The sequence below is a fragment of the Sceloporus occidentalis genome, unplaced genomic scaffold (genome assembly GCF_023333645.1).
Source record: "Sceloporus occidentalis isolate IW3139 unplaced genomic scaffold, rSceOcc1.0.p SCAF_3, whole genome shotgun sequence".
Taxonomy (NCBI): domain Eukaryota; kingdom Metazoa; phylum Chordata; class Lepidosauria; order Squamata; family Phrynosomatidae; genus Sceloporus; species Sceloporus occidentalis.
In genome coordinates this window covers 73,675,752-73,703,359 of record NW_028316983.1, presented here as the reverse complement: position 1 = coordinate 73,703,359, position 27,608 = coordinate 73,675,752, and the positions used below count along the sequence as shown (strand labels likewise).

At 39.2% G+C, this 27,608-nt stretch overlaps 1 protein-coding gene across 6 annotated transcripts in view; it reads right to left on the bottom strand.

The window, feature by feature from the left end:
• Nucleotides 1-2,509: 2,509 nt before the first annotated feature.
• LOC149316225 (microtubule-associated serine/threonine-protein kinase 2-like) overlaps nucleotides 2,510-27,608 on the bottom strand; it is a 216,441-nt gene continuing 191,342 nt past the window's right edge. For all 6 annotated transcript variants that reach the window (XM_089515054.1, XM_089515049.1, XM_089515050.1 and 3 more), the window contains 8 exons: nucleotides 27,184-27,338; nucleotides 25,891-26,192; nucleotides 24,608-24,823; nucleotides 16,168-16,394; nucleotides 14,823-14,945; nucleotides 12,119-12,255; nucleotides 11,474-11,661; nucleotides 2,510-10,517 (listed from right to left, as the gene is read on the bottom strand). In XM_089515054.1, the coding sequence (XP_089371180.1) occupies nucleotides 8,458-10,517; nucleotides 11,474-11,661; nucleotides 12,119-12,255; nucleotides 14,823-14,945; nucleotides 16,168-16,394; nucleotides 24,608-24,823; nucleotides 25,891-26,192; nucleotides 27,184-27,338 (3,408 nt within the window). In that variant the 3' untranslated portion in view covers nucleotides 2,510-8,457. The remainder of the gene's footprint in view (nucleotides 10,518-11,473; nucleotides 11,662-12,118; nucleotides 12,256-14,822; nucleotides 14,946-16,167; nucleotides 16,395-24,607; nucleotides 24,824-25,890; nucleotides 26,193-27,183; nucleotides 27,339-27,608) is intronic.

Sequence of the window (27,608 nt, the reverse complement as noted above, 5' to 3'; positions counted from 1 at the left end):
ACTGGACTGGTACTTCCTTACTCTGCTGCTGTTAGCTACTTCTGAGTGTTTATCTCAGACAGTGCTGTAAGTTGGCATCTCTGGTGGGCCAAAGTTTTTGTTTTTGTTACTGCACATCAAGCAGGAGAGAAGAGAGCCAACACAGCCAGTGTTCATAGTGGACATTATCCTGTAGCAGATATACAGTGCCTTTCTCTAGCCATGGTGCTCCCATAACTGCATGAAATGTCTGGGATTCTGTGGCAATAAGCCATCAGTGCCAAATGACAGGAAGAAGGTTACTGTCATGAAGAGGTGGCTTGCAGTCCCTCCTTCCTCCAATGGCTGAGTTCTCAAACCTCAAAAAGCCAAGCAGAATGTCATTACCTTGTGACAGCAGCATCCAACATTAAATACAAAAGTGGCAGGCAGGCATCTCACCTGGCATTCTCTTTAGTCAGGTTTAAAAGGCCGTTTGATGTCTCAAAGTGAGAATTCTTACACACAAGCATCCAACTATGAAATACAAATTCTATAAAATGATAAAAGTCTAGAACTGTTATTTTCTGGGCCAGTTGTAGCTAGATAAATAAAGTGGATAAGTTAATTTTTATAATGGATAGCTTTGATTTCATTTCATAGTTTTTACCCAAGGTGTAACATATGTATGAGTCTTTAAAATATTTGGGGCAGGAGTGGAAGATTAGTATGATGTACAGTTATGCTGTAAGTACTGGTGCTTTTCCATTTCTAAGTTTTAAGGTATAGCAGTAATTTTATATCAATTTCATCACACCTTTCAGGTATCAGTAAAACATTTTTGACAGACATTTAAAAAATCCCTGAATATTATTTGTAGTAAAAATGTTACTACAAATTCCATTACTATAGAAATCTATGATCTGTCTATATAGTAATTCCTATGTGAAATGTGTTTTCTAAGATCATTATTTTCACCTATTTTAGGTTTCTCTTGAGGAAGAAATACCTACTGGAAAAGCACTGGGAAATGTTGAAACTGGCTTAAGAAACGTGCCTTGCAGCAATTGTTTTTGCCTTTTTAAAAATCTGTTAAATCACAGACATTGCTGTCTCCCATCCTACCGATTTCTGTCAGGTCGCTTGTTCCCAAAAGGCACAAAATTAAGAAAATGTCGAATAACCATTCTCAGGTAAGCTGAATTATTGGTTCTGCTCCCACTTCTTTCCCCGGAAATTACACTTTTCCAGAAACACAGTGCCTGAACTCAGACAGTAAAAACACTCCACAGCAATTGTTCTGTCTGCTGTAGCCTGCAAGGTGGCATAGATTCATCTTCATTAGTCCAGACACTGCCATCACTTTGTCATCAATAAGCAACCTCAAACTGTATGCATCAATTTCCTTAACCACTTGCCAATTCCAGGAGTCTCTATGCTGAACTGATTCTACAACACACATAAGGTGTATTGTACATTATGTACATAATACAACCACATAATGTGTGGTGCTTGAAATCACTTGGTATTTTTCAAAGGAGTGTGTTGACTGCTCTGTTTCCTCTCAAAATTACCACTGAACAGCTAGTTCTGTGCAATACGGAAATGGGTACCTCATCCAGGTATTGTTCCCCATGCAATAGTGTGAAGAGAGGAGGGCTGTCCTTAGGGAGAGAGGTGGCTGGTTCAGGAACATGATTGTGGGAGTCTTGAGAGATCAGGAGTAGGGCATCACCAGGGGTGTGTGGGTCACAAGCACACCCCTGGTGATGTTACTGTGCCACTGAAGCTTGCACCCAGGTGGGGAAAGAAAGAAAAGCAGAGGTGCAAGCTTCCGTGGTGGTGCTGTCAGCTCCAGGTACTCCCTCCATGCCTGTTGACGGGGGCACTATTCTTCCAAGTAGGCCAGCTGGAGTGAAGGAATGAGGTGCCAATCCTGTGGGCACTTAATAATAATACGTTTTATTTATAGACTGCTATTCCGCAATGATCATAGCGGTGTACAGTAAAAATTGCAATACAATACAATACAAAATACAAGGTGACAGTTAAAGGAGGGAGAAGTCTTGTCCTTCAGGCAATCCCTGATAGAGCTGGATCTGCGTGATCGCTCCCTCTCAGGCCAAGACTTCTCCTTGTCCACCCACTTGCATCCCCCAAACCCACCTCCACTGGCCTGTTGGCCCTCCGCCACACTGGGCTATTCACACCCTGCCTGGAGTCCCACAAGTGGAAGAGAAGGACTGTTTTTCCTGCCTTGTTTTAGCACCCTTTTGAGTTACCGCACTGGGTACGCCAACCATCGGTCAGAATTTTTTTATTTTTTAGTCCATTCATTGTATCTACTGCCAAGGTAACCCAGTTGACTTAATCTGGTACTGTGCAACTTGATCTGGGTGGGGCATCATTTGCTGATCTACTTTAGGCATACAAATAGAATAAATGAACCCCCAACATATGAAGTTGAGATATAGGTATCTACTCAATAATCATTGAATATAAGATAACAATAGTAACATTCCTTTTTCCTTTCCTTTTTTTTTTTTGGGGGGGGTGATCTACTTCAGGCAGCAAAATTAGTTGTTTACCCCTGACATGCACATTCCCATCTCATTTCAGCCCCTGCACCATCAAGGCTTGAAATCAGACAAATGGCAAGAACCTAAGTGTAAATCAACCCCCCCTCCCAAAATTTCCCAGTTTTTGAGAGACTTTGTTAGTGAAGGATGAGGTAAATATAGTAGCTTGGGGAAGAGTGGGTTTGCCTTAAAAAGCCACAGCTGTTGCAGCATAACCTGGAAGTGGAACCAAAAATCTCCCGTGTATCCTAAGGGCAGGGACAGCATTAACATGGAAAGCAGGCACGTAAGAGAACAGGGGTTCCAAGGCAATTCTGGACTAGTCTTCAGGATGCATAAGAGAGACTTGCTGGGGTCCAGTCACACTATAGCTTTATTAATATTATTACTCCACTTTAACTGCCATAGTTCCATACTGTGGAATCCTGGGGTTTGTAGTTTGGTGAGGCACTGAATTGCTCTGGCTGAGAATTGTAAAGGATCCTCCCTAAGATGCAAATCCCAGGACAGACCCATGGCTATTACAGTGAAATGACAGCACTATAAGTATTGTGATTGTTTAAGATGCAATGTTTCTTTAAAAATACACCCCCCGCCAGTCTTGTCTAAGGACACTTTTGTAAAGTAATCCTCTCCTACAGTTTATTTTTTTTATTTTTTTTTATTTTATTTTATTTTGGCAGGGGAAAAGCAATGTTAGACACTTGAGGTGTGCTTTGGATGACCTCAATGTTGGGAGTACAGCATGCATAAATATCAGTGAGGAGGCCTATTAAATGCAGTATAGTCAACCCCCACCCCCATTCTTGTCTTTGATCTAACTGGATGTTGTTCTCTTATGTAGCACTGGCATTGGGAGGATAGTGAAGGAGGACTGGAGAAAGACAGACTTTCAGCACTGGGTTGCAGAAGCATGCCTGCAAGAAACAATGCAATAAAGTCTGACCTGGGAAAGAATGAGATTCCACTCTAGGTCATCCAGCTATAGCTATATGTTCTTACATACAACAGGCAAAGTAAACAGTTGCCTCCAGAGCCCCTTACTGAGCATATGAAAAGACCAAAACAGAAAGACAAGGGGAAAGTAGATTAGCTTGCCTCACCAGCTACCCTAGCGTGTTGAAAAAGCATAGATCTCTTTGCCACCAAAATGGAAATTGTAAGAAAAGTGGAGGCTGCTGAAAGAATAAAAATCATCCCAGGATACATTTTGGAAAAAACTTTCAAATGGTCTCTAGCAGATTCAAAGTGGTTTTGTTTACTTCTGCAAGGCTTACCTGTCCTAATTGTTTCATTTCACATCTGCGTATGTTAGTTCTGAATAAAAAGTTTGCTGGAACACATCTGCTTTGTTAAATGGGGTATACTGGTGTGTGTGTGTGTGTGTGTATCAATCAATCAGACAGTACCCAGTTAAAGGTTAATGGCTAGAGGTGGCTGGAGGAGAAGCCATCTGGCTCCCTGTGGAAAGGAGATGGCTTTTTAACTGTAGGCAGAGGCTGTATGTCTTAGTAGTTTTACATACAAACAGCTGCTTTTCTTCTCTAGCAGTTTAAAAAAAACCTCTGAAGCTCATTTAAATATTATTTTAGAAAAGTGAATTCCAAGCCATTTGGAAACTGGAATGACAATTCTCATTATACCTGGAGGTAAGATTTACTGTTCATGTAGGCTGGAGTCCAGTATCCTGTTACAAGTCTCCAGGCTTTGCTTTGTGTGGAATGGCAGCTCTTCTCTCTTCACTCCTTAACAAGCTGCTGCCTCCTCACTTTTCCTGTGTGAAATGCAGGGCTGGAGTCTTCCAAATGGTATCACTGTGGAATAATCTTGGAGGTACATAATGGAGGCTCCCACACTGCCTTGTCTTCTAATTTTTCTATGTCTGCACTTATTTCTTCTGTAGAATACCCTTCCCTTGTCTATGTGTATAATCTGAAGACTGTACACCAGTGGTAAGCATAGGAAGACTGTTCCAATAAAAAGGAATCAATTATACCCATGGGTATCTTCTCAGCTTGGTAGTATGTACAATAAGACACAAAAGCAGTCATATGCTGAACTATAGTTTCCATAGAAGATACAGAATAAATTCTGGTGAGCACTCACCAAATGTAAAGTTATCAACATAAGGCCTGAACAGACAGGCCAAAATAAAGCTGCTTCAGGGCACTTTGGAGGCATGCTGTTTAAATGACACACACATCTTAAGAGGCCAGAGGCCACGCCAAAGATGCACTCCAGTCCTTAGTGTGGCCTCTGGTGTGGCTTTTGGCCTCTTAGGATACATACATCATTTAAACAGCATACCTCCAAAGCCCATAGAGAAAGAGAAAACAGCGCCCAATCCGAGATATCAAAAAGAAGTTGGCAGCAGCTGATAAATGGTTATCTATGTGAACCCACAGTGCCAAGGTCCATTAAGCTTGTCAGAAGATAAGACACTTGCCTAAAAGCAACGTGTTTTCATGGGAAAACATCAAAAGAAACAAAATTCAGTCAAGAGCTGGACACAGGTTTATGTAAAAAAATGAAGTGTATTTCAGAAGAATATTTGAACATCAACATGCAGGTACAACAAGAATAAAAATTATTGCACCTCTCTTCCGTGGTAATTGTTCAAGTTTCTAAAAACGCTTATATCCCACATCATCCTCTGCTAGCCAGGTGCTGTGTGGCACCAGCTTGAAACTGGGACCCAGCGTGAAAGCTGTGCTCGCGGTCTCCAAAATAACAAAAATCAAAACACAATTGTAAACACACACACAGCTGTAAAATCATCTACTAGAAATACGGCACCATTCTTCATGTCCAGTAAAGATAAAACTGGAGAAAGACTTCACCCCTTCCCAAAGGGAAAAAAACAAACAAACCAAAATGTAAAATGTCACACCATAATTCAGTGCTAATGAAGAAAAAAAAAATAACCCACAGGTCATTCCCCTTACCCTGGTCAATGATATGTACCCTTTTGTAGCACAATAAAGTTTTGGACATTCTTCCTTAAGGATGGGCTTTTAGCAATGCTAAAATCTAATATTTACACTAAATATCAGTCTGATGGTCTTAGATGCACCATTTAATGGTATAAAATATTGCTGAGGAATGCATCACCTGGATACTTAAAGTTTAAAGGTTCTATGAGGAAAATAAATGAATTCTAGACATACAAACTAAAATATGAGAAACTGAGAGAGCAATATGGTAAGATGGCTACATTTGCATTCTATTGAACCAGAATTTCTATTCATGCAACACAATGGTAATAAAGGGCTGAACTAGTTGTATCACTATGTATGGACTGGGTGCCTTAACTGGACTATAAACAGTCACACTGTCACCTGTATTCCTCTCAGCGTGTTAATAACATGAATTCAAATGGCCCATTACACACCACCTCCTATTAGGCTTAATGGATTTAAGTGCTCTAAACATCTTAAATTTTGCCCTCTGTAACATTATGATTGTCAGAACTTTTGCATTTAAGTGTTTAAATCTGATTTATTAACTTGGGGTTAGAATGGAACTTTCTCTAGCCATGAATTTTACTAAAGGAGGCCCAGATTTAAAGAAATCTACCAAGTAGTGGTGACAAATAAAGGCTCTTGGAGGCTAGAGGCTTCCTATCAGATAAACACATGGCAACATCTATGTAACATATTTATAATACATAAATAAATGAGGTGGCCCAATATGGTTTATTTGGCTAAACTAGAGAAACAAATCCTTTGGGTATCTATGCACATAGGTGCTACAGGGTATATCATACTATTTATCCAAAGCACTCAAATCCATACTGTGTCACAACACGGCATCTAATATTTTTCCATTATCTAAATTGGTAAGAAGTTTGAATGGCTATGCAACCCACCTATGAAAAACAATTCCCTTTTTAAAAATGAGTCTGATGTATTCACATCCCAACTGCCTTTGCCTGGAGTTCAATGCAGCAAAGTGTGAGAAAAGGCAGTTAAGACAGAGGCGTAGATGCCAATACATTAAAGTTCACTCTTCTGTGCTGTTGGCAGGATTAAGGAGGTTTGTGTATTTTGTCTGTGGGAACTTTTACTGTCGAAACTCTGAATATTGAAGTGTCAGGTCTACTATACAAGAAAATTAGTGGATCTTCTTTTACAGCTTTACAACACACACACACAGAGACAAAATTACACATGCACACGTGTGTACAGTATATATGTATACACACACACACACACACACACACACACGTAAACACAGTGGTTAATGTAAAAAGAATCCCAAATAAAAAAAATGTTGGTCCAAAACTGAAACCAAATAATTGAGAATAAGGTATAGAGTAATTTATGGGCCGGGGGGAGGGGGGACTCAGGAAGTTCAAGGAAGAAACAAAAGGTTATTGAAATGTGAGGACAGCAAATTTAACTTCCCAATCAAAAAGTACATACAGCCTTTGCAAGGCGAATCGGAGCAGCAGAAGGTTTTATATCAGAAACATGGCAGATTAATGAAGCTGCACTGTAATTAACTGTAGCACTTGCCCTAGGGAGCTATTACAGTTGCCATGTGATCACTTCTTGTCTATATAGAACAGCAGACTATACAAATTATTACATTCTCTGCTCACATACATACAGAGGGCATAGGTTCAATTCACAAGAATTATGGGGTTTGTGTAAGTAGCCACTTTTGCCTATACATTGTAATGAGGTTGAATAAAGAAAAGATATGAAATGCTTCATCTACTGCTTAGCTGTGTATATGTATACCTATTTGTCTATGTATCAGTGTAGTATTATAGATTGAGGCAGCTTTTTTAAAAAGCACTAATCGATGTTGAGTTTTCCAAAGGTTGCATAGATAACAGCATTTTAGAAACAAAATAGATGAATTAAGCAACAGAATAACAGAGAGAAATATAAATCACAGCAAATGTATCATTCATTTGTAATTAGGGGCCAGTCAATTGTAAACTTACAACTGGAAAAGTGACACAGGGGACAAGAGGATTTTTTTCTACTCACTTACAGTGGTTTGTCTTAGCCTTTTTCTGACTGATCAGTGAAGATCAGTTTCTACCAATGAAGTCAAATCAGGACTCTTTGTCAACTGTTACTTGCTTCCACCAGTAGCTAGCTATCCTGAACCACAAGATGGATGGGGATAATCTTAGAGGCTCACTTCCTCCAGTAACTTCTCAGTGAGGCAGTTCAGGATGCTACTTTACTAAGAGCTAACTGTTACCACCTGTACCACTTTAGGTAATTGCCTACTCTGAGCAAAGTAAGGCTGATAAGGCCACAAGCATTAAAAATTCTAAAAAAAAAAGTTTATGATGGAACATCGTGCTTATTTTAAACAATTTTTTTTAAAAAAATCACATGCAAAATGAAAGTTTGACATTTCACTTAACAGATTTTTTTTAAAGGAATACTGCCTCATTGCACAAATTGATATACAAGGCTCCCTTTGAAGATTACGATATGTATGAAAAAAGGCATGCAATGACAGAAAATATTTCAAGGGAGTCTGTCAAAGGCGTTGTTCTAGATCCCTGCCAATGTAAAGAAGTGACCTAAAATTTAAGTCACAATGATTAAAATTTGGAACTCAGGGTGAAAATATATCCTTCTCAAGTGAGCCTTATTTTCGAAGTGTATGTTCTCAAAAAGCTCAAAGGGAAGACAATGTACAGGAGACTCCAGAATGAGAGCATTTTTTAAAGGGTGAGGGAAGAGAACATTTGCAAACCAGTTTGTAATTTTTCTTTAAAGATACCCTGTTAAGAGGCATCAAATGACAAATGCTGTGTACAAAAATAGAATTGCAAGAATGAAAAAAGGCAAGAGTGTGAAAACACAAACCTACAAAAGATAGATGTACAGGTTTTCTGCTTTATAGTTACGTTCTATTAATGCTGTATTTCTTTCTGAATGCAGAGATGCTATGTTTTCTTTACAACATCTCCTTCTGACGACAGGTCTTTTGTCTGTAAATGACTTCCAGCATCTCTCATTTTTCCTGGCATCAGAGTAATCTCCTTTTTAGAACTCCGACAGCCATCTGGTCCAGAAGAAACCCCCATGCTCAGTTGCACAGTGCCATCTGTCTGATCTTCAGGTGGAAGTATTTGACACTTAGCCTCCAAAATTTCATTAGAACTGCCAGGGTGTGTCCCCTTTTCTGTTCCTAATGGGTAGCCTGACTTCCAGTACATTGTTGTGCCTTCTGACTTGGTGTGTGTACTACATACCTCAATGAGATCACCAATGCTGAATGTTTTGGCTGTTTCTGGATTTGAACTCTCTCTTAGTGTCTCCTCTATTCCTTGCTTGGACACACTCTTTTTCTTACAAAATAGTTTCTCTTGAGGGAACTCCTCTTTTGTTTTTTCCAGTATTCTTGAGCCAGACATGTTGGAGCTTTCTGAGCTCAACAAGTCTTTTGCATTGGTTATTAAATGAGCTGGCCAGGGGGCTTTTCCACTTTCAAGTGCGCAGGCTGGATCGCCTGTAGAACAACTTAAGTTTTTATGATTTGACTGATCTTTTTGTTTTGAAATTGCTACCCTAGGTTTTACTTGCAGTTCTTCAGAATCAGAGGATCTTTGTGCAGACATTTCGCCACTGTTTGCCCAATTCCAAATCCTGGGACTTTCTTGGGTAGATGGGTGTTCCTGTTTCTGAGGTGTATCTTTACAGTCTTTTTGGCTTAGTAGTGGAAGAGAGCTTGTGCTACTTGTGCAAGTAGAAGAAAGTGCTAACAAAGGCATAGATTTGTGAGATAATATGTAAGTGGATTCTTCAGAAGCAGATTTCTTCACTTTATCTTTGTCATGTGCCAACCCTATGCAGTCACCTTGACCAACCTGCAGGGAGCTCAGTGGTAGGCACTTCACATGCTCTGGACAATCTATGCTTTCCTGGATAATCACAGTTTTTTTAGGCTCTTTAGCATATTCGATATCACTGATTTTATTGCCTTCTACAGATATTGATGTTATTTCAGCTTTTGATGCTAACTTAATTGTTTCACAGCCACCAGGTTTTTCTGTGGGTGAAGTCCTCAAAACAATCTCAGACTGTGATTTCTCTACATCCAGTAGTGGTGTCCCTGTAATATCCTTTGGTGGTTGTTGTTTTGCCCTATTCTGCAAATTACTAGCTTTTGGTTCCTCAGGAAGGAAAGTCTCTTCCTCCATACTGTCTTTGCTTTCCAACTTGGAGGAAAGCTTCATATCCTCAGTGAACAAATCAGAAACTTGGTGGTCTCTGCTGAAGGGTGGCCTATCCACTCTTTTCCCATCTTGACTATCTTCTGACCCTTCGTCAGTTTCATCTTCAGAAGAATCCACTTCTGTGATGGCCTCTTGCTTCTGTAGAGACTCTCTTCTCTCCACCCTATCTTGCCGAATGGCCCCTAGTTTTCGGGAAGGTTTTTGGAGCATTCCCTTTTCTGCAAGTCCAACTTTACCTCCAGTTGTTTCATTAATTGATTCTTGCCAACTTTGGAGACCTGGATCTCTCTGGAGCATTTCCTTTTTGAATTCGGAATGGGAAATATCAAGACTGTGCTTGCGTGAAGAGGCCAGCTTTTTTTCTGATGAGGACAGTGAAGAGGTTAGTTTTTCAGCTGATTGAACTCTCTTCAACAGAGGGGATCTTGGTGGTTCAGCACTCTTGGGCCTTGAAATTTGTCGAACAAGAGGTGGAGAAGAGTGTAATTTTACAGGGAAAGATTGTATGATGCTTGAACTGCCAACTGAATGTCCTGGTAAAGGGGAAGGGGAGCGCTGAGGTGATGTGGACTGTGGTGTTGGTGAAGGAGTATGTGCTAGTGGTGAGAGAGGAATGTTCCCTGCAGATTTACGTCTTGGGGAGCGATACTGCCGTTGAAGCTTTGGTGCTAATCCATGCAAAGAGCTAGGCCGGATATGTCCTGAACTAGCAGGAGAGTTGGGAACACTGGAACTAGGCGAACTGCTTTGAGAGGAGTTTCCACCCACTGTAAATATCAGAAAAAGAGAACATGATACACCAAACATGCCAAAAAATTTGAAAAGCATTAGGAATTGTTATAATATGCATGTTACATGGCAGATTAATGGCCTGTTGAAACCTTGCACTGGCAGGAATCTGGTCAACAGAAAGTTATCGGGTTCCAGTTAATGACAATCTGTTCCACCCAGCAGCACTGCTGTTATAGCATGTTTGCCTGGCACTGTCTTTGCAACTCCAGAATTCAGAGTTGCATCCTGTCAGTTGTGCATACCTTTAGGAGTCCAGGAAAGTTACTTTTAAGAAAAATAGTTACAATGTTCTAGGTTTGGTTTAGGGGCCAATTATTTCAAGTCTTTCAAATTTATTTTCAGTTGCTTCTCAGGTTTCTGCTTATTAATTAATTCATTCATTTATGTAATTGAGTTATTTCTATTCTAAAACTTACATCCTGCTATTAAGAAAAGCTTTTGCTTAAGATAGTTGTCTTATATATAATTTTATATAATTTCCTTGGTAAGATACCTTGATGCAAAATTAGCCTACATACATATTCCTGCTTGTCAAATTCCATTACATAAAATACTATATAAAAATAAATGTACACCAATCCCCATTTCCCAAACATTATAGAACTGGGCTTCTTTTCAAAAATTATTAAAATATCTCTCTTCCCCTAAATTCACTGTATATGTTTACCTGGTTTCAACAATCTAATTTCCTCCTGATCCCAATACTGTCCAGATACTTCTTGCTTGTTAAGTTTATCTAATTGTTTCTATACCACATATAATTTGTGCTACTTGTGTCCCATACACTGAGGTAAATTGATTTGCATCACTCAAACTTTTTTACATCTTCTAGTGCATTCTTGAGTCACTATAAATATCCTAATAATCTATTACCTATGCCTGCTGTACACCACCATGTCTGAGAAAATACCTCAATACTACCAGATTCTACCTGAATGTGTGGACTCAGGAGTAGAACGGTAGCTCTGGGTTGGTGAACGAGGGGAGAGATTGTGAGTTGGTGAACCAGGAACACTTTCCCCAGATGATAAAGAACGGTTAAGAGAGGATAAACTTCTACTGGTATGAAGCAGAGATGCCTGCTTAGCGATTTTTCTGAACAGAGAGCTCTTCTTCTTACTGGAAAAGTAAAAAGTGAAAAATGATCATTGGTTAAAAGAAAGGAAGGAAGAACCAGATCCAAACTGGAAAGTGTCTTTCTATCTGGAATGAGACCTCGCCATTTATGGATGAGGCAGGGATTCAACAGAAATTTCTGTAAAGGGAAGTGAGGAAGACCAAAGACAATTTCTCTGATACCTCCATGTTGTTTTGAGTAATTATTAACAACTCCCACCCCAGCAGACTTTAAAGGATGCAAACAGAAGAGAAATCTGAGAAACAATGTTCTATAATTAATAACATTGCTCACCAAACTATGGATCCAACCCACAGTTCTTAAAATTGTGATTCACTTATTCTTCATAATGTTTGCTTTGTAAAAAAAAAGTATGCTGACAGAAGTTTATTTCCAACTATTATTTTGGTAACTATCATTAAGGGACAATTTAATTTTCCATGGAAAAACATCACTCACCTTTCTTGTCCATCTTTTGTTTTACTCTTTTTGTTCCTCCTTGCCATCTTTGATTTGTAGCTGGCTTTCCGAGCTGGCCCAACTTTGATTGATGTATTCTCAAAAGGTGTAGTAGATATGGATACTTTATTCCCACTCTGCCAGCAAGAAAAATACACATTCTAATATCTTTTTATTCATCCCTTCTGAGTAGCTGCACGTTAAACTAAGGGAAATGCCAGTCTATCACCGGTTGTCTTAAATTTCCCTGATTAATTCTTTTTCTCCCTTTCCAATATTTATTTTGTCTTTAGAAAACGGTGCTAGAGGCACTTCTTCGATTTCTCATCTCACTGATTAAACAACGATTCTTCTAGTTGAATGACAGATTCAGAGAGCTCTAATTTTGTGATTTTTTATTTTTCCAACATAAGCTTTGTAAGTACAGCAGGGAGTCAAGTAAATTAGAACACATCTACCACCAATAGTTTTGTGCTAGAAATTATGTAAAGGAGGTCTTTCCAAATCTAGCATTCCTATTTGCTTTTATGTTTCACATTCTTTCTTCCTCTAAAGAACTGGCACCAAACAGAAACCATATTTGTGTAAGAAGTAGAACTGTTTATTAAGATCCTAAGCAATTTTTCAGGCATTTGGTTCCAAAAGAATTTGCACCAATGCATTTCCCATGCATGTTTTACTTTTGTCAAATAACTCTGCTATGAAGAACACAAGCAAGTCGAAGAAGAAACTTGCCATGAGTCAGCTGTGATGTCATCACAACTGAATAGATTCCTATAATTCTTATTTTAATAAAAAAGTAATCCAAATTCCAAAAGCATTTCTAAAGCAAAAAGATATTGTTATTTCAGTAGTATGGAAATGCAATATCCCTGAATCAGAAATACTTATTTAAAGGAAAACACATGGAACTCCCACATAAAAGAAACAACTGCTTATTTATTGTGACAGAAATAACCAATATGGAAAGGTCCTAGGATCAATCACAGCAAAATATTGCTCACAATCTATGAAAAATATATACAGCTAAACTTAAAATTTAGAACAAAATTCAAGAAATATTTTAGGTAATATCATTTTCTATCACAATACATTACATTTTAAATCGCTGGAAACTTTAAAAACAACGTGTCCTTTCTGCCTGTTGTTATGGGAGCGTAAGCTGTTGTAGACTTAAGTCTATTTCAACAGCAGCATGGAGTGAAATGTCTAGTAAAATAACTTTATAGCTATGAGTGAACTGGTTACATATGTGAATAACAACAGAAATGCAAAAGTTGGGGGTATGATATTGAGGTGACAAGTCCAGTTTTAAGATAGTCATTGGGGAACAAAGACAGAAGGGAAGATGTTGTCTAAACCAGAATTGAGTAGATAATCATATGACTAGTGTAGGGAACTATTGGAACATAGTGTGATGGTGGCTGGAAACCAGAAAGAAGATGTGACAATCTGTCCAAGAGAGCATTCATGAGGCTGGGGTGTTAACTGGTGTTATAATATGTGTAGTGTGCCGGGAAACCATTGCCTCTCTTCAACCCACTATCAGTGGACTAGAATTTGTGAATATATTCCAATTCTGCTGTTTCTCTTTCCAACCTTCCTTTGTATGTCCCCATTACCACCAGGACTGCTCTTCAGAGGTCCATGATGAAATACTCAGGAAGACTGAAGTGTTCTATAAGTGATATTCCTAATGTGACTTATGTCCATTTATCCTCTGGCAAAGAGACTGACCTGTTTGCCCAGTGTACAGTGCTGAAGGATATTGCTGACAGAGGATTAGCAAATGAAAGTACCTCTAATATTGTGGGTGATGTTATTAGGTCCTGTGATGACATTTCTCAAGTAAACGTGTGGGCAGAGTTGGCATCTGGGTTTGTGGCAAGGTCTTGCCAACAGGTGCTTTCACTTGCTCATCCTCTTGACTCCATGCATATGATGAAGTCTACAAAGGTTTATGCTACCATCTTCTTTCTCTCAGTTTAAAAGGTGCTACAAGATCCCTTCGCATACTGATTCAGACTAACATGGCTATGTCTTTGAATTCTACCAACATAAACTAAGTTTAACAGGACTTTGTCCAAATGACTAGGAAAGCATTTTAAATTCAGGGCACCACCACTCAGAAGGCCTTTCCTCTCTACACTACAGATGATGGGGATGATAGTGAATAGAGTTGCTGAAGATCTTAAGGTACAGATAGGCATACATTTGGTACTTAATTCTTCAAGCACCCTAGGTTCAAGTTGTAAAGAATCTTTACAGGCCAAACACAGCCCTTTGAATTTAATCCAGAAATAGCCTGAAAGCCATGGCAGCTAACAAAGCACCAACTGGCATGAAAGAATCAAAACTCCAAGATCCAATTAGCAATGTAACAGTAGGCATTTACCTGGGAAATGTCTACTGTGAACTCCAGTTTCCAAAATTTCTTCAAAGGCAGCCTCCACTAACAATGTATTCCAACAATCTGCCTGGAGGTTACCAGAACATGAGTACCCATGGCTAGGTTACTTCTGTTCAGTTGGGATTGCAGCTAATTTTTCTATCTTGGCAAAAGGTTCTCTGTGCAACCTGCACTTCCAATGAGGAAAACACATCTTGGTGCAACCCCCAAGGCACCCAAGAACGCCCTTTAACTTAAGCATTAACTCAATCTTTAAGCATTAGACTTGTCACCAAAAACATGCAGTTTCTGTACCTTCAGGACCAACTCCACCACTTCAGTATGAACCAATCCATGAACAGGTTCTCCATTCACATGGGTGATCAAGTCTCCTTCTCGAAGACCTGCCTCACTAGCAGGTCCACCTTCCTCAACATGCTGTCAATAAGATATGAAAAATTGTTAATTTCAAAACAGAGGTATCTGCCATTATGAGTGTTGTTCCTTGTTTCCATACACAAAGCATTCTGGCTAGTATATACTCCAGAACATTATGTCACGAGTTGCTGCAATATTTATTGGCAGTTTAATTTCTTTGTAATTCATAATAACACTTCTTCATATCAAACTATACCACTCGTTCATCTAGCAGATACACTCTGGATCTCAGACAGAGGGCTTTCCTAATCTTTAGACCTAGGGCCCTTTAGCCAGGAACATCAGGGCTTGGACCTGAGCTCTGTTATGTAGAAAAAGAATTTGTAGTGTCCATACACTGTTATCATTTATTTTTCAATGCAAATGGTTGGAAACATTTATGAGTCAAAAATAGTTAAACAGTTGATTGCAACAAGGAAAACAACCCCAGTAATGACAGAGTTGAATTTGTGCCATGTGACATTGCTTCATTAAAGTTACACTTAAGAGTCCTTGTCAAGGTCAAATGGAATAAGGATTAGAGATATATTTATAAAAACAATTATACTACTCCACATTATTACTGTATCAGTAATAATTAGATTCAAACAATAATCTACTTATAAATGAAGAAAACTAAGTGATATCTACAGGGAAATTGGGGCATGCTTTCACATCCCTTTTCTCTTCTACCTGTGAGTTATTGCTCAATTAAAAATGGGAAACATTAGTTGTGGGGAATGGCTGAGGCAAACAACTCCATGTACTTAAAAAAGAAAGCAAATGTACAAGACAGGCTGACCGAGGACAGGGATGAAGGAGAAACAGTGCACAATAATAAGCCACTTGTATAACTCACAGCTGAGCAGAATCTCAAATCCCTAGTCAATTCAGTGAGTAGACAGTGATGCTTTAAGACATCTAATCAAGTCCAAGCAGATGTGTGAAAAATCCTAAGGGAAAGAGATGATCTGAAGCAGACCATCATTGTCAACATAGCTCAGAAGGAATTAAATGTAATTAACCTACAGGTTACAATGCTGATAGAGAACACTCCCTACACACATATACATTTATTTCCACGGAAAGGAGTCGCTATTCCTGAAGTGATTCCAAGAAGATGTCTGGGTAAAAACAGGGAATTTTATTATGCTTTGATTATTAAATGTTCCTTTAATTCCAAATCAATCTATACAACTATGTCATATAGTGACTGAGTGAAATCAAGTAAGCATAAACATACCCAGACCATGTGATGCACAGTGTAGATATCACTGTTCCCCATATAAACTCTGATGGCACGAAGTGTGAAGCCATATTTCTTCCCAGCACGGTGGATGATGATTGGTGGTTTAGGGTTCATAACAGCAGGAGAAAAATCTCGACTTGGAGATGAGTCTCTTGAAGATGGGTTGGAGGAGAGAGAATGGGGTGACATTGGACTGGCCAGTGGAGAACATGTATGATGCTCTACATGAAAAAGAAAAGGAATACCAAAATTTGAGCTATGACTTTCCCCCCTATAAAACACTTAAATTAAAAAAAAAAAAAACAGAATTTAACCAAAAGCAGTCGATCATCTGATTTTTGTCATAAGCAGTTCATGGTCTGTGCCATAATCAGCACCTGGTCTGGTTTTGGCCATGAGGATGGAGCTTCTCCATCTTCTGTTTCCAATTATGCAATCCATTTGATTTTTGTGTTGGCCATCTGGTGATGTCCATGTGTATAGTCTCCTGTCTGGTTGCATGAAGCAGGTATTTGCAATGAATAGATTACTTGCCTCACAAAATTCTATCAGATGCTCCCCTGCTTTATTTTTTTATACCTAGTCTGAATCTTCCTATTGTTTTCAATTTTTCTTTGCTGCCGACTTTAGCATTCCAATTGCCAATGATTAGCTTGAAATCCTGTGTTGCTGTGTTGTCAGAAGCCAAGGACATAATCAAGGAAGTATGCAGGAAATCAGTTACAATGGCCAAAAAGGAAGAGAGAAAACAATAGATAGCAGACAAAATAATTCACGTAGTGTAAGAAAGGTGAGAGGCAAAAGCAAAGGGAGATAGGAACAAAATTAGAAACATGAAGGCAACTGTGCAACGTCTGGTGCGCAGGGATAAGGAGAACTATTATAATGACACGTGCAAAGAAACAGAAAGCAAGAACAAAGGGGGAAGAATGAGAGACTTAGTCAAAAGAATCTGGAAAATTAAAGGGAAGTTCAAATCAAAGGCCATGATGCTCTATTACAAAAAGGGACATAATACAAGATCAAGAAAAAATAAAGAGACGTTGGAGACAATACACAGAAGAGTTATGTAAAAGAGATGAGAAAATGAATGACACATGGAATGAGGAATGATATAAAGACGAACCCCAAATTCTAAAAAGTGAAGTAGAAGCTGCAATAAGAGAAATCGCAAGGGGTAAATCACTAGATGATATCCCAACTGAATTGCTACTATGAACTAAGACAGAAGCAACTCTAGTGTTAACTAAAATTTGCCAGCAAACATGGAAAACTAAGAGGTGGCCAAGAGACTGGAAACTCTCAATATATATCCCAATCCACAAGAAAGGAGATACAAAGACTGCAGCAACTATAGGACCATAGTATTAACCTCACATGCAAGCAAAATTATGCTCAAACTTTCTGCAGCATAGACTCCAACCACACATGAAGAGAGAAATTCTAGAGATGCAATTGAGATTCAGGAAAGGAAGAGGCACCAGGGATCACATGGCAAACATACCATGGCAAAGCATTTGAATGTATAGCTCACAAAAAACTATGGCACACACTCAAAGGCCAGAAATCTGTACCAAGAACAAGAGGCCACCATCAGAACAGAATTCAGAGAAACAGAGTGGTTCCCAATAGGCAAAGGTGTCAGGCACGGTTACCACCCTATTTGTTCGACTTATAAGCTGAAAACATCAGATGAAAAGCAGAATTCGTAAATGGAATGGCAGGTGTAAAACTAAGCTCAAGAGAAAAACCTCTGACCTAGACAGCAGAGGGCACAGGTATGTTGGCAATGGAGATTTAAGCCGAAAGCTATCCAGCAGGTAGGTGGCGTGATGGCAGAAGAAGCTGACAACTGCCAGTGGTTATATGAATAGACAAATACAGAAAACAAGAGGATATGGTATACAAACACTATTTGCTCTAAAGAGATAAATGTATGCCAACATGAAGTGCAATAGACTTGTAACAATGTGAGACTTCACAAGTTGTGACAAGCCCTCAAAAAAAGATGTAATAGTAATAATAATAATAATAATAATAATAATAATACATTTTATTTGTATCCCGCCCCTCTGAGAACAATCAGGGCGGCTAACAAGTTAAAAATACAAAACATATCAAATCCATAGTACCCTCCCCGCCTTAAAAAGGTATTAAATCTAATAGAGGATTAAAACCATACAAGTTAAAACTGACCCAAAGGTCAAACAACTATCAAACTATCTATAAAGGAATCTTCAAAGTGGGAAAAGGGGCAGTGACCTGATAAAGCCAGTCAAAGCCATTATATGAAAGATTATGGCATCAACAGACAGAACCTAGAAGGCTAAAGTAGTCTAGGGCTAAGTGTCCTTTTTAACATAGTGTGAAATAGACAATCGGTGTTCAGCAAAGAGATGGTTGGGCATTACAAGCAAAGGCGGCAGGAAAAAAAGTGCCAGCACTAAAAAATGGGCAGTAGGATGTCTGGGAAGTCCATCCCGTCCAGAGAGAGCCTAATGGCATTGAGCTGGAGAAGAGCTCCCAGTAACATTTTCTGGAATTATGGTGGACTTCAGAGAGGAGGATATAGTACCTCGTCAGTCGTAACAATACGCTGACAACAAGGAATTGTGAGAAGATCACAAGATTCAATTGCTGTGACACACAACACATGCTGCATCTAAACCTAATGTTTTAGGCTACAAGCATGAAAACATGAAGTGCTTGATGAAAATGTCAGAAAAAATATAGCAGTGACTGGTCTGACGTCTAGAAGACTAGTCACACTGTTATAAAAGTAAAAGTATTCAACACTGTCAAGCTGAAAGAAATCCCCATGGGAAAGTTATTCCATACCATGATGTCCTGTAGAATTTGCACCAAGGATACCATGGCATGCCATAAATGGCCAGAACTGCAGGCAGGGGGATGAAAGAGACATCCATGAAACCCTACCGGAGAGTGTAGGAGTTCACTTGACGGGAACAAGCTAAGGAACATGCCCAGTAAGAGGTTAGATATAATAAAGATTATATCCAAGGAGACGTATACATGCGATCCGGTGGATAATCAAACAGTATACCAGGAGTGATATGGTGTAAATCCATCATGAATGAGTCATGGGGAGAAGAATTCTAGAACAGGGGAGCTGGAATAGACTTCAACAGTCACGAAGTCCAGCACCTGGTACAAGAAACCAGGCAATAGGACAGAAGCTGTACAGGCTTAGCCCAAATATCTCCAAACAGAGAGGGAGTGCCATTTATTTACGCTTTTAATCTGGAAGGGTTTTAAATTGTTGATATAGTATACCATGATGAGATTCTCTGATACAGTGTGGTATAGAAGTGTAACAGCATATTTACACTACTAAAATCTCCTGTATGCCAGTGAAAGAGAGGTAGCAATGCAAAGTCTGGACATTTTTGAATGCCTGCTGGAGCCAAAGAACTGTGCATTTGATCTGAAGACTTCGAAGACCCCTGGAAGCCTAATAATAATAATAACTTTATTAAGGCCAATTGGCCAGCATGGACCCCTGGAAGCAAAAGCATTTAAAAATAGCCGACTGCTGACCAGACTGTGCTGCTTTCTGTTTTGCCTGCTACCTATGTGTCATTTGTCCTTTCCTCCTCCTTCCATGTCAGGGAGGGTACAGAAGTGCTGCTGCCCACCATCTCTTCCTGCTATGGCCAGGAAGAGTGGTGGTATGTTAATTGGAAAGGGGGACAGCACTTCATTTTCCATCTGAAAAAGGGGAGAACTTGGGCCATACAAAACCAAAATTTTACATAAACTAGATGAATGCTAAAAACATTTCTGTAGACACATTTCTGTAACTTGTCTATGATGATCTTGGATGTATCTTGGGGGGGGGGGGGGGGAATAGGAAGAACCATACCAAAAAGCCTCTTTCCTAGATTCAAAATATTATATCAGAACAACCCCTTAATAATATGAGAAAAGAACTATAATCTTAATGGGAGATACCCCCCCCCCCCAAAAAAAAAAAAAATGAAGCCCAAGCTGCTTAGGTATCTGCCTGGCCATTATAATGATTTTCAAGGACTTGCATGATTTCCTAATTTGTAAAGTGCAGGAAATATTTATTTCAGGTATTTTCACAATGATTTTTGTTAGACAGCTGCAAGGCAAAAGGCAATAAAAATATTAAAGTGCTACACCACACCATATACAACAAAATGCAGCATGCAGCCCTGTCCCCTTTCTTCCAATGGTGCTGCATAGAACTTTCTTTACCTTTTATTTTGATAATCCTATATAACAGGAGTAAAGAACTTTAGACTTGGGTTGGCTAAATGATCAGAAAACTTGTTGCACAAATTCACTAGCTACATTTCAACACAGTATACCATGGTTTAAAGTGACTATCATGGCCCAACAGTGAACTCTTGGTATGATACCTTCCCCACAAATGGTCATGAATGCTTTCGTGTTTCATTTTGGTAACCTAGTTTTCTGTTTTGTGTAAAAAGGTATGGTGGTTTATATGCTAAAATCAACACTATAGCTGATTTAAAACAAGCCCGTATTATTATTTGATTGTAGTTTGTTTTGGAACTGACCATAGTTTAATAAAATAATAATACTAACATTTTACAAAAATGTTGAATGGCACACAAGAAGAAGAAACTTACAAAAGTGAACCCCAAATTTTGGGATGCAAAATAATAGACACTCTCAAAGCAATTGGAAAGAATTAATCACCAGGAGCAAATGACATCCCAATAGAACTGTTACAGTTCACAGACAGATTCACGTATAGTTCTAACTAAACTAAAATCTGCCAACTAATATGGAAAACAAAGCAGTGGCCCACAGACTGAAAGCACCTACCCATTAAAAAGGAGGCACAAAGGATTGTAGAAATTACAGGACCATCGCACTAATTTCCCATGCAAGCCAAATCATGCTCAAAATTCTGCAGCAAAGACTCCTACCACAGATGGAGCAAAAAATCCCAGAGGTGTAAGCAAGCTTTAGGAAAGGAAGAGGCACTAGAGATTACATTGCAAACATTGCAAACACTGCCCTGGTGGCGCAGTGGTTAAATGCCTGTACTGCAGCCATTCACTCAAAACCACAAGGTTGCGAGTTCAAGACCAGCAAAAGGGCCCAAGCTCAACTCAGGCTTGCATCCTTCCGAGGTCGCTAAAATGAGTACCCAGACTGTTGGGGGCAAATTAGCTTACTTGCTAATTAGCTTACTTGCTGTTCACCGCTATGATCCTTGGAACAGCGGTATATAAATAAAACAAATTATTATTATTATTATTATTATTATTATATTGGAGAGCACCAGGGAATTCCAAAAGAAAATCTGCATGTACTTTATTGACCATAGCAAAACCTTTGATTGCATGTGTCATGAAAAGCTATGGCTTGCCCTACCAAGAGGAATGGGAGTGTCAAAACATTTTACAGTCCTGATATCAGGACAAGAAGCTGACATCAGAACAGAATATGGAAAAACAGAATGGTTCCCAAACAGCAAAGGGGTCAAGCTAGGCAGCATATTATCACCCTATCTATTAAACATGTATGCAGAAGACAAAGTACATAGAGCAGGCTTAAACTCAGAGGCAGGAGGAGTGAAGATAGGAGGAAGGACCCTTAACAACCTAATATTCGCAGATGACACAATACATCTAGCAGAAATGAACCAAGACCTGGAACAATTACGGTACTTTAAAAGGAGGAAAGTGGCAAGATCAGATTAATGCTGAACATTAAAAAAAATAACCACAGAAGATCTATAAGAATTTACCCTAGACAATGATAAAACTGAAACAGTCTAATAATTCCTATACATTGGTTCAAATATTGATCAGAATGGAGACTGCTATCAAGAAATCAAAAAAGACTAGGATTGGGAAGGGCAACTATGAAAGAATTGAACAAGATCATAAAGTGTAAAGACATAACTCTGAACATTAAAGCGAGGATTGTCCAAGCCATTGCATTCCCCATTAGCATGTACAGGTGTGAGAGCTGGATAGGGGGAAAACCTGACAGGAAGAAAATAAACTCTTTTGAGATGTAGTGCTGGAGAAAAGTACTAGGAATACCATGGACAGTCAAGAAGACAAGCAAATGGGTTCTAGAACAGGTTAGAACTCTGTCTGGAAGCCAAGATGACTAAATTGAAGTTGCCATACTTTAGCCACATCATGATGAAAAAAGAATAATTAGAAAAGACTAGAAAAGTAGAGGCCAGAAAAAGAGAGGAAGACCACATGCCAAATGGTTAAGACTCAATCAGGGAAGACACAGACCTGGGACTGTAGGACTTGAGCAGAGATGTTGAGGACAGAGGGACTTGGGGATGTCTCATTCACAGGTTACCATGAGTCAAAGACCTTGGGGGCAGTTAACAACACTAATAATATTAATATAAAATGAAATATTATATCTCACCCCAATACTGGGACTCACAAGGAGGCTTACAAGTTTACAAATTATTAAAACCAATGCAGATTGAAAATATGCACAAACATCAGTAATTATATATAAACAATCTACAGAGTAAAAAACATTGCAAATTCATTAAAAGTCAGAATCTTAAAAGAGCAACAAAATAGTGCATCACTGAAAGCCCATTATGGTAAATTTCTAAAAGCCTAATGGAATAGGAAAGTTTTCACATGCAGGTAGGAGAGCAAGAAGGTATCAATCCTAGCCTCTCAAGGGAGGGAGTTCTAAAGTTTGGGAGCAGCCAGAGAGAAGGCTCTTTCCCTTGTTCCTACCAAACATGACTGTAAAGGGACACAGAGAACATCGTCTCCTGAAACTCATAAAGCTCAGACATACTCACATAGGCAGATATAGTCCTTCAATAACCTCAACTGGAGATATAGAACACTTTGAATTGTGCCCAGAAACAGATCAACACCCAGTGGAGCTTATGCAACAAGACGGTTATATGTTCCTTGTAGCCAGTCCCAGTTAACAATCAGACAGTAGTTCTTTGAGCCAATGGAGCTTCTGAGCACTTTTCAAAGGCAGACTCACATGCAGTGCACTATAATAGTCCAAATAGGATGTAATCAAGGTATGTGCCATCATGGACAGGTCAGATATTTCCAGAAACAGGCACTAGCTTTAACTGTGCAAATGCACTCCTGGCTGCTATTGAAACCTGGGCATCAAAGTTCAGGGAAGATTCCAAGAGAACACCCATGCTATGAACCTGCCTCTTCAGGAAAGTAACCCCATTCTACACAGGCTCAACCCCTATTCCCAAATCTGCCTTTCAGTTGTCTGGATTAAGCCCCAAGGAGCCCTGGTGGCACAGTGGTTAAATGCCTGTACTGCAGCCATTCACTCAAAACCACAAGGTTGCAAGTTCAAGACCAGCAAAAGGGCCCAAGCTCGACTCAGGCTTGCATCCTTCCGAGGTCGCTAAAATGAGTACCCAGACTGTTGGGGGCAAATTAGCTTACTTGCTAATTAGCTTACTTGCTGTTCACCGCTATGATCTTTGGAAAAGCGGTATATAAATAAAACAAACAAACAAACAAACAAACAATTTGTTTGCACTCGTCCCTACTATTACAGGTGCTGTATGAAAACCACTTCCTTGGAATTAAACTATTATTTGTAGGTAGATAAAACCTGAATCTGTAGTTTAAAATCATAGGGGTAGGGAAGACATGAGTCTTAGGCTCATGGTAGCTTCTACGTGACATAATATGCAATTGTTTACCATGTACCAACTATGGGAAACAGAATGCTAGACTAGTTAAGGTTTGATCCAAACATTTTTATGTTAAGAAATTTGGAACATAGTACTTAAAGAGTTGATCCAATACAACCTGATTTAGTTGACATAAACAGTGAATTCTGCCATAGCTTGTTTCTTGTTAACTGCTGTCAAATCAGCTTCAGCTTATGGTGATCCTATGAATGAGATACCACCATATGTCTCAGTCATCAACAACCCTGCTGAGATATTATAAATGCAGGGTCACAGTGCATAAATCACTGGAATGGATTTCAACCAAACAAGCTGTGCTTTAAGGAATTTTATTATAAAAGGGAAACAAACAATCACTGCTGCCTTGAGCAAAATAAAGATGGGATGTAAATGTAATTAATAAGAAGTTTATGTTAATTAGAATAAAACAATCATCATTAGATCAAAGTGCCCAGTATAGCCCTATATGACAAATTATTCAGAGATAGTCATGTTAGTCTGGAATATTAGTATACAAAGGGATGTTGTAGCACCTTAGAGTCTATTTGTGCAAAAGAAGTTGTAGCATAAGCTTTCAGAGACTTGGCCTACTTCCTCAGATGACAAATTATATCTTCGCTGTTAGGAAAAAGCAATTTCTGGCAGAAACAGGATGATATAAAAGCATGAGGGTTTTTTGATGCTTAAAAGTGCTCTAAAAGACTTGCACAAATGATTTTTTTTCTCATATCTTACCTGAGGGAATTAGGAGGGAGAGAGCAGTGGCTGAAGCTGACTTAATCACTTTATTGACAGGCCGTGAAGTCCGTTTTTCCCCCGACTCACCAGAGAGTAATCTATGTCGGGCTCTTCGCACTGCTAAGTCACTTGTGGCTTTAGGAGAAGTAAATTCTGGGCCCTCGTTGCTATTACTGCGAGTACGTTGCTCAGAGAAATCTGTAGTGCTCCCAGCTACAGTTTCAATTAAAATAGATTAGAACCATAGGGAATTCCTAACAGCCTGTTCCCCTGCAGGCACATACATGAAATCAAAGACAAGATTACACACAATCCAGTAGTCAACTTTTCTCAGAAGCAAACCCAGGCCCCAAAGCCTTATTTACAGATGTATTTAACTAGGGGTGATATAATCTCAACAAAATTTCCAGCATTCTCTTTGCTAGTAAAAGATGCATAATCAAACTGAAGAAAGACAATCTCCCCCAATGAATAAAACTAAGTCTACATTATTTTAGTGTGGAAAAGTAATACACGTCTGAGACATTGGGGAGAACTGATGAAACAAGTAACAGGAAGAAATGTGAACAAACAGCCCCTAAGGAGTGGGATGCAGCCACCCCTTCACCGGCCGGATCAGGGCCGCGGCCACCACACACCATGGCCCTGATCCGGCCTCTGGAGGGCAGAAAAGGAAGCCACAAAATGCAGCTCCTTTTTGTACCCTCTAAAGGGCGTCAGAGCTGCAACGGCGCAGCTTTGTAACGCCCTTTTGGCACTACATTATCTAGATGCAGTGCCAGGGCCACACCATGATACCGCGCGGCATCTAGAACATTGCACAGTGTCATGGCATGAGGGGGACGGAATCGCAGCATCCAGCATGCGGACCTTGTGTCAGTCTGCATCGAGCCTATAACTGCTATGTTAAAGGCAACAAATTGTCCACACCATCTAGATATGGGGATCTGCATTATATACTGACATTATAAGTTTAAGTATTTCTAACATGGATAACAGAAAGATAGAAAAGATTTTAATGGGTATAACATGAGACTTTTTCTGTGGAATTGTGGAATCTTGAAAAAAGTGGCTCATTCAAATAATTTCAAATATTAAAACAATATGCCTTTAAGCTTATGGACAGGGATCTAACAGGACTGGACTGTTCACTCAGCTAGAATGTAAGATCTTGTTTTTCTACTTTGTATACGGATTACTACAGGAAGATTGGCTAAATGTGAACAAGCATTATTTTAGCACAGCTTAAAGACAAGAATTCTATCACCACATGTATGTACCTGTCAGTGTTGAGCTGCTTATGTTAGAAGTAGCTGAAGAGGGTGTTTTTAGCCCATCTCCATCATCCAGCTGGAGTTCTCGTTCTACCGGTTGCTCTGGAATTGGAAGAGGAAGACTCTCCCGTGGCTGTGTGACTGGCAGCAATGTCCCATCCAATGATTTCTTTCTTCCTTCTTCCTCAGTTGAAATAGCAAAGCGGGGCATATCGAGAAGCCCAGAACAACGTCGACGGACAGTAAGTGGTGGGCTGGAGTCACTCTCTGTATGGGAGGATTCAGACACTGAGATATGTTTACGGAGTCTGTGTGGAAAGAACAGAACAAACTGCCATGAATTTATTTTTCAATGAAGTTGGAATAGTAAGATCCTTAATATTTTATAATACTTCTATAAGAACCCTTGTTCTTGATGTGCAATGACAGTAAAGTCAAATATGACAACCTATTTAGAGTAACTGAAGAAAGGGAAAGATGATAAGAGAAAATAGAAGTCAGATTAAACTTTATCCTTCTCAATGGCTGCTCCCATCCTTTGGAACTCCCTGCTGCGAGGGGCTAGGCTAGGTTAGCCCCCTCCCTGCTCTTCTTCGGAGGACAAGCAAAAACTTTTCTCTTCTTGCAGACTTTTCATATGTAACTATACCCAGGAAGGCTTCTTATTGGGTGTTTGCTTTTCTATGTTTTTAATGGTTTTATTTTTTGAATTTGTTATATTATTGTGATGTTTTAAATGTATTTTTAAATTTGTACTGTTTTTTAACTTTCTTTTGTGAGCCACCTTGTGCCTAATTTAGGAGAAAGTCAGCTTATTAAATAAATACATACATACATACATACATACATACATACATACATCCTAAAGAAACTTGTGAACAGGGCAAGAAAATCTTGTGTTTTCATTTATTAATCAGGCATAATGAAGTGTTGAGACAGGACTGACACAGGCTAGACAGAGAAGACTGGGAAACCATTTCTCAAATGGTCTAGACCTCCTAATATCATAGGCAGCTTTCTTTTACACCGAACTGAATTTCATTTCAGAAATAAAACTTACTTAGTTCTTTTTTTATTATCAAATATATACAAACCAGAAGAAAGCTGTTTTCTAAGCATCGGAAAGTGGGAGTGGAATAGAAATGAAAAGGGGAAAAAGAAGAAACAGCAGTAAATTACAAATTACATCTGTGCATGGAGACCTTTTCTATCTTTTTCAAAAGCATTTCCTACCCAAATAAGATACACAGAAGAGTCAAAGTACCTCTAGAATTTCCTTTACAAGCATATTAAACTCACATTTCAGGAGACCCAATCACCCAGCTGCGATCACGACTCTTCAGGCCACTAAGACTATCTATTCTGTCATCTTTTTCCTCACTCAGGCTACGCTTTGTGGGTGGTGGTGTTCTTCTCTCTTCATGGATTGAAAGACGTTCCATGCTACTGTATACCTACAAGGAAAATCCAACTGTGTGTTAACATGTCAAGAGGTCATTAGGAAACTATTAAATCACAGAATATTACAGAATTACAGGAAAGTGAAAACGAAAAGGAGAAAAGGGAAGAAAAAAAGAGAAACATTGGATCTGAACACCTTTCTCTGCCTCCAAGTTTCCATGTAACAAAAACATGGTGGCACCTACAACTTGTTCAGGGGAAAGGAAAGGAGCCATAGCAACAAGGATTACTATGTTCTGTTCACTATGCAAAAGTCAGCCAGA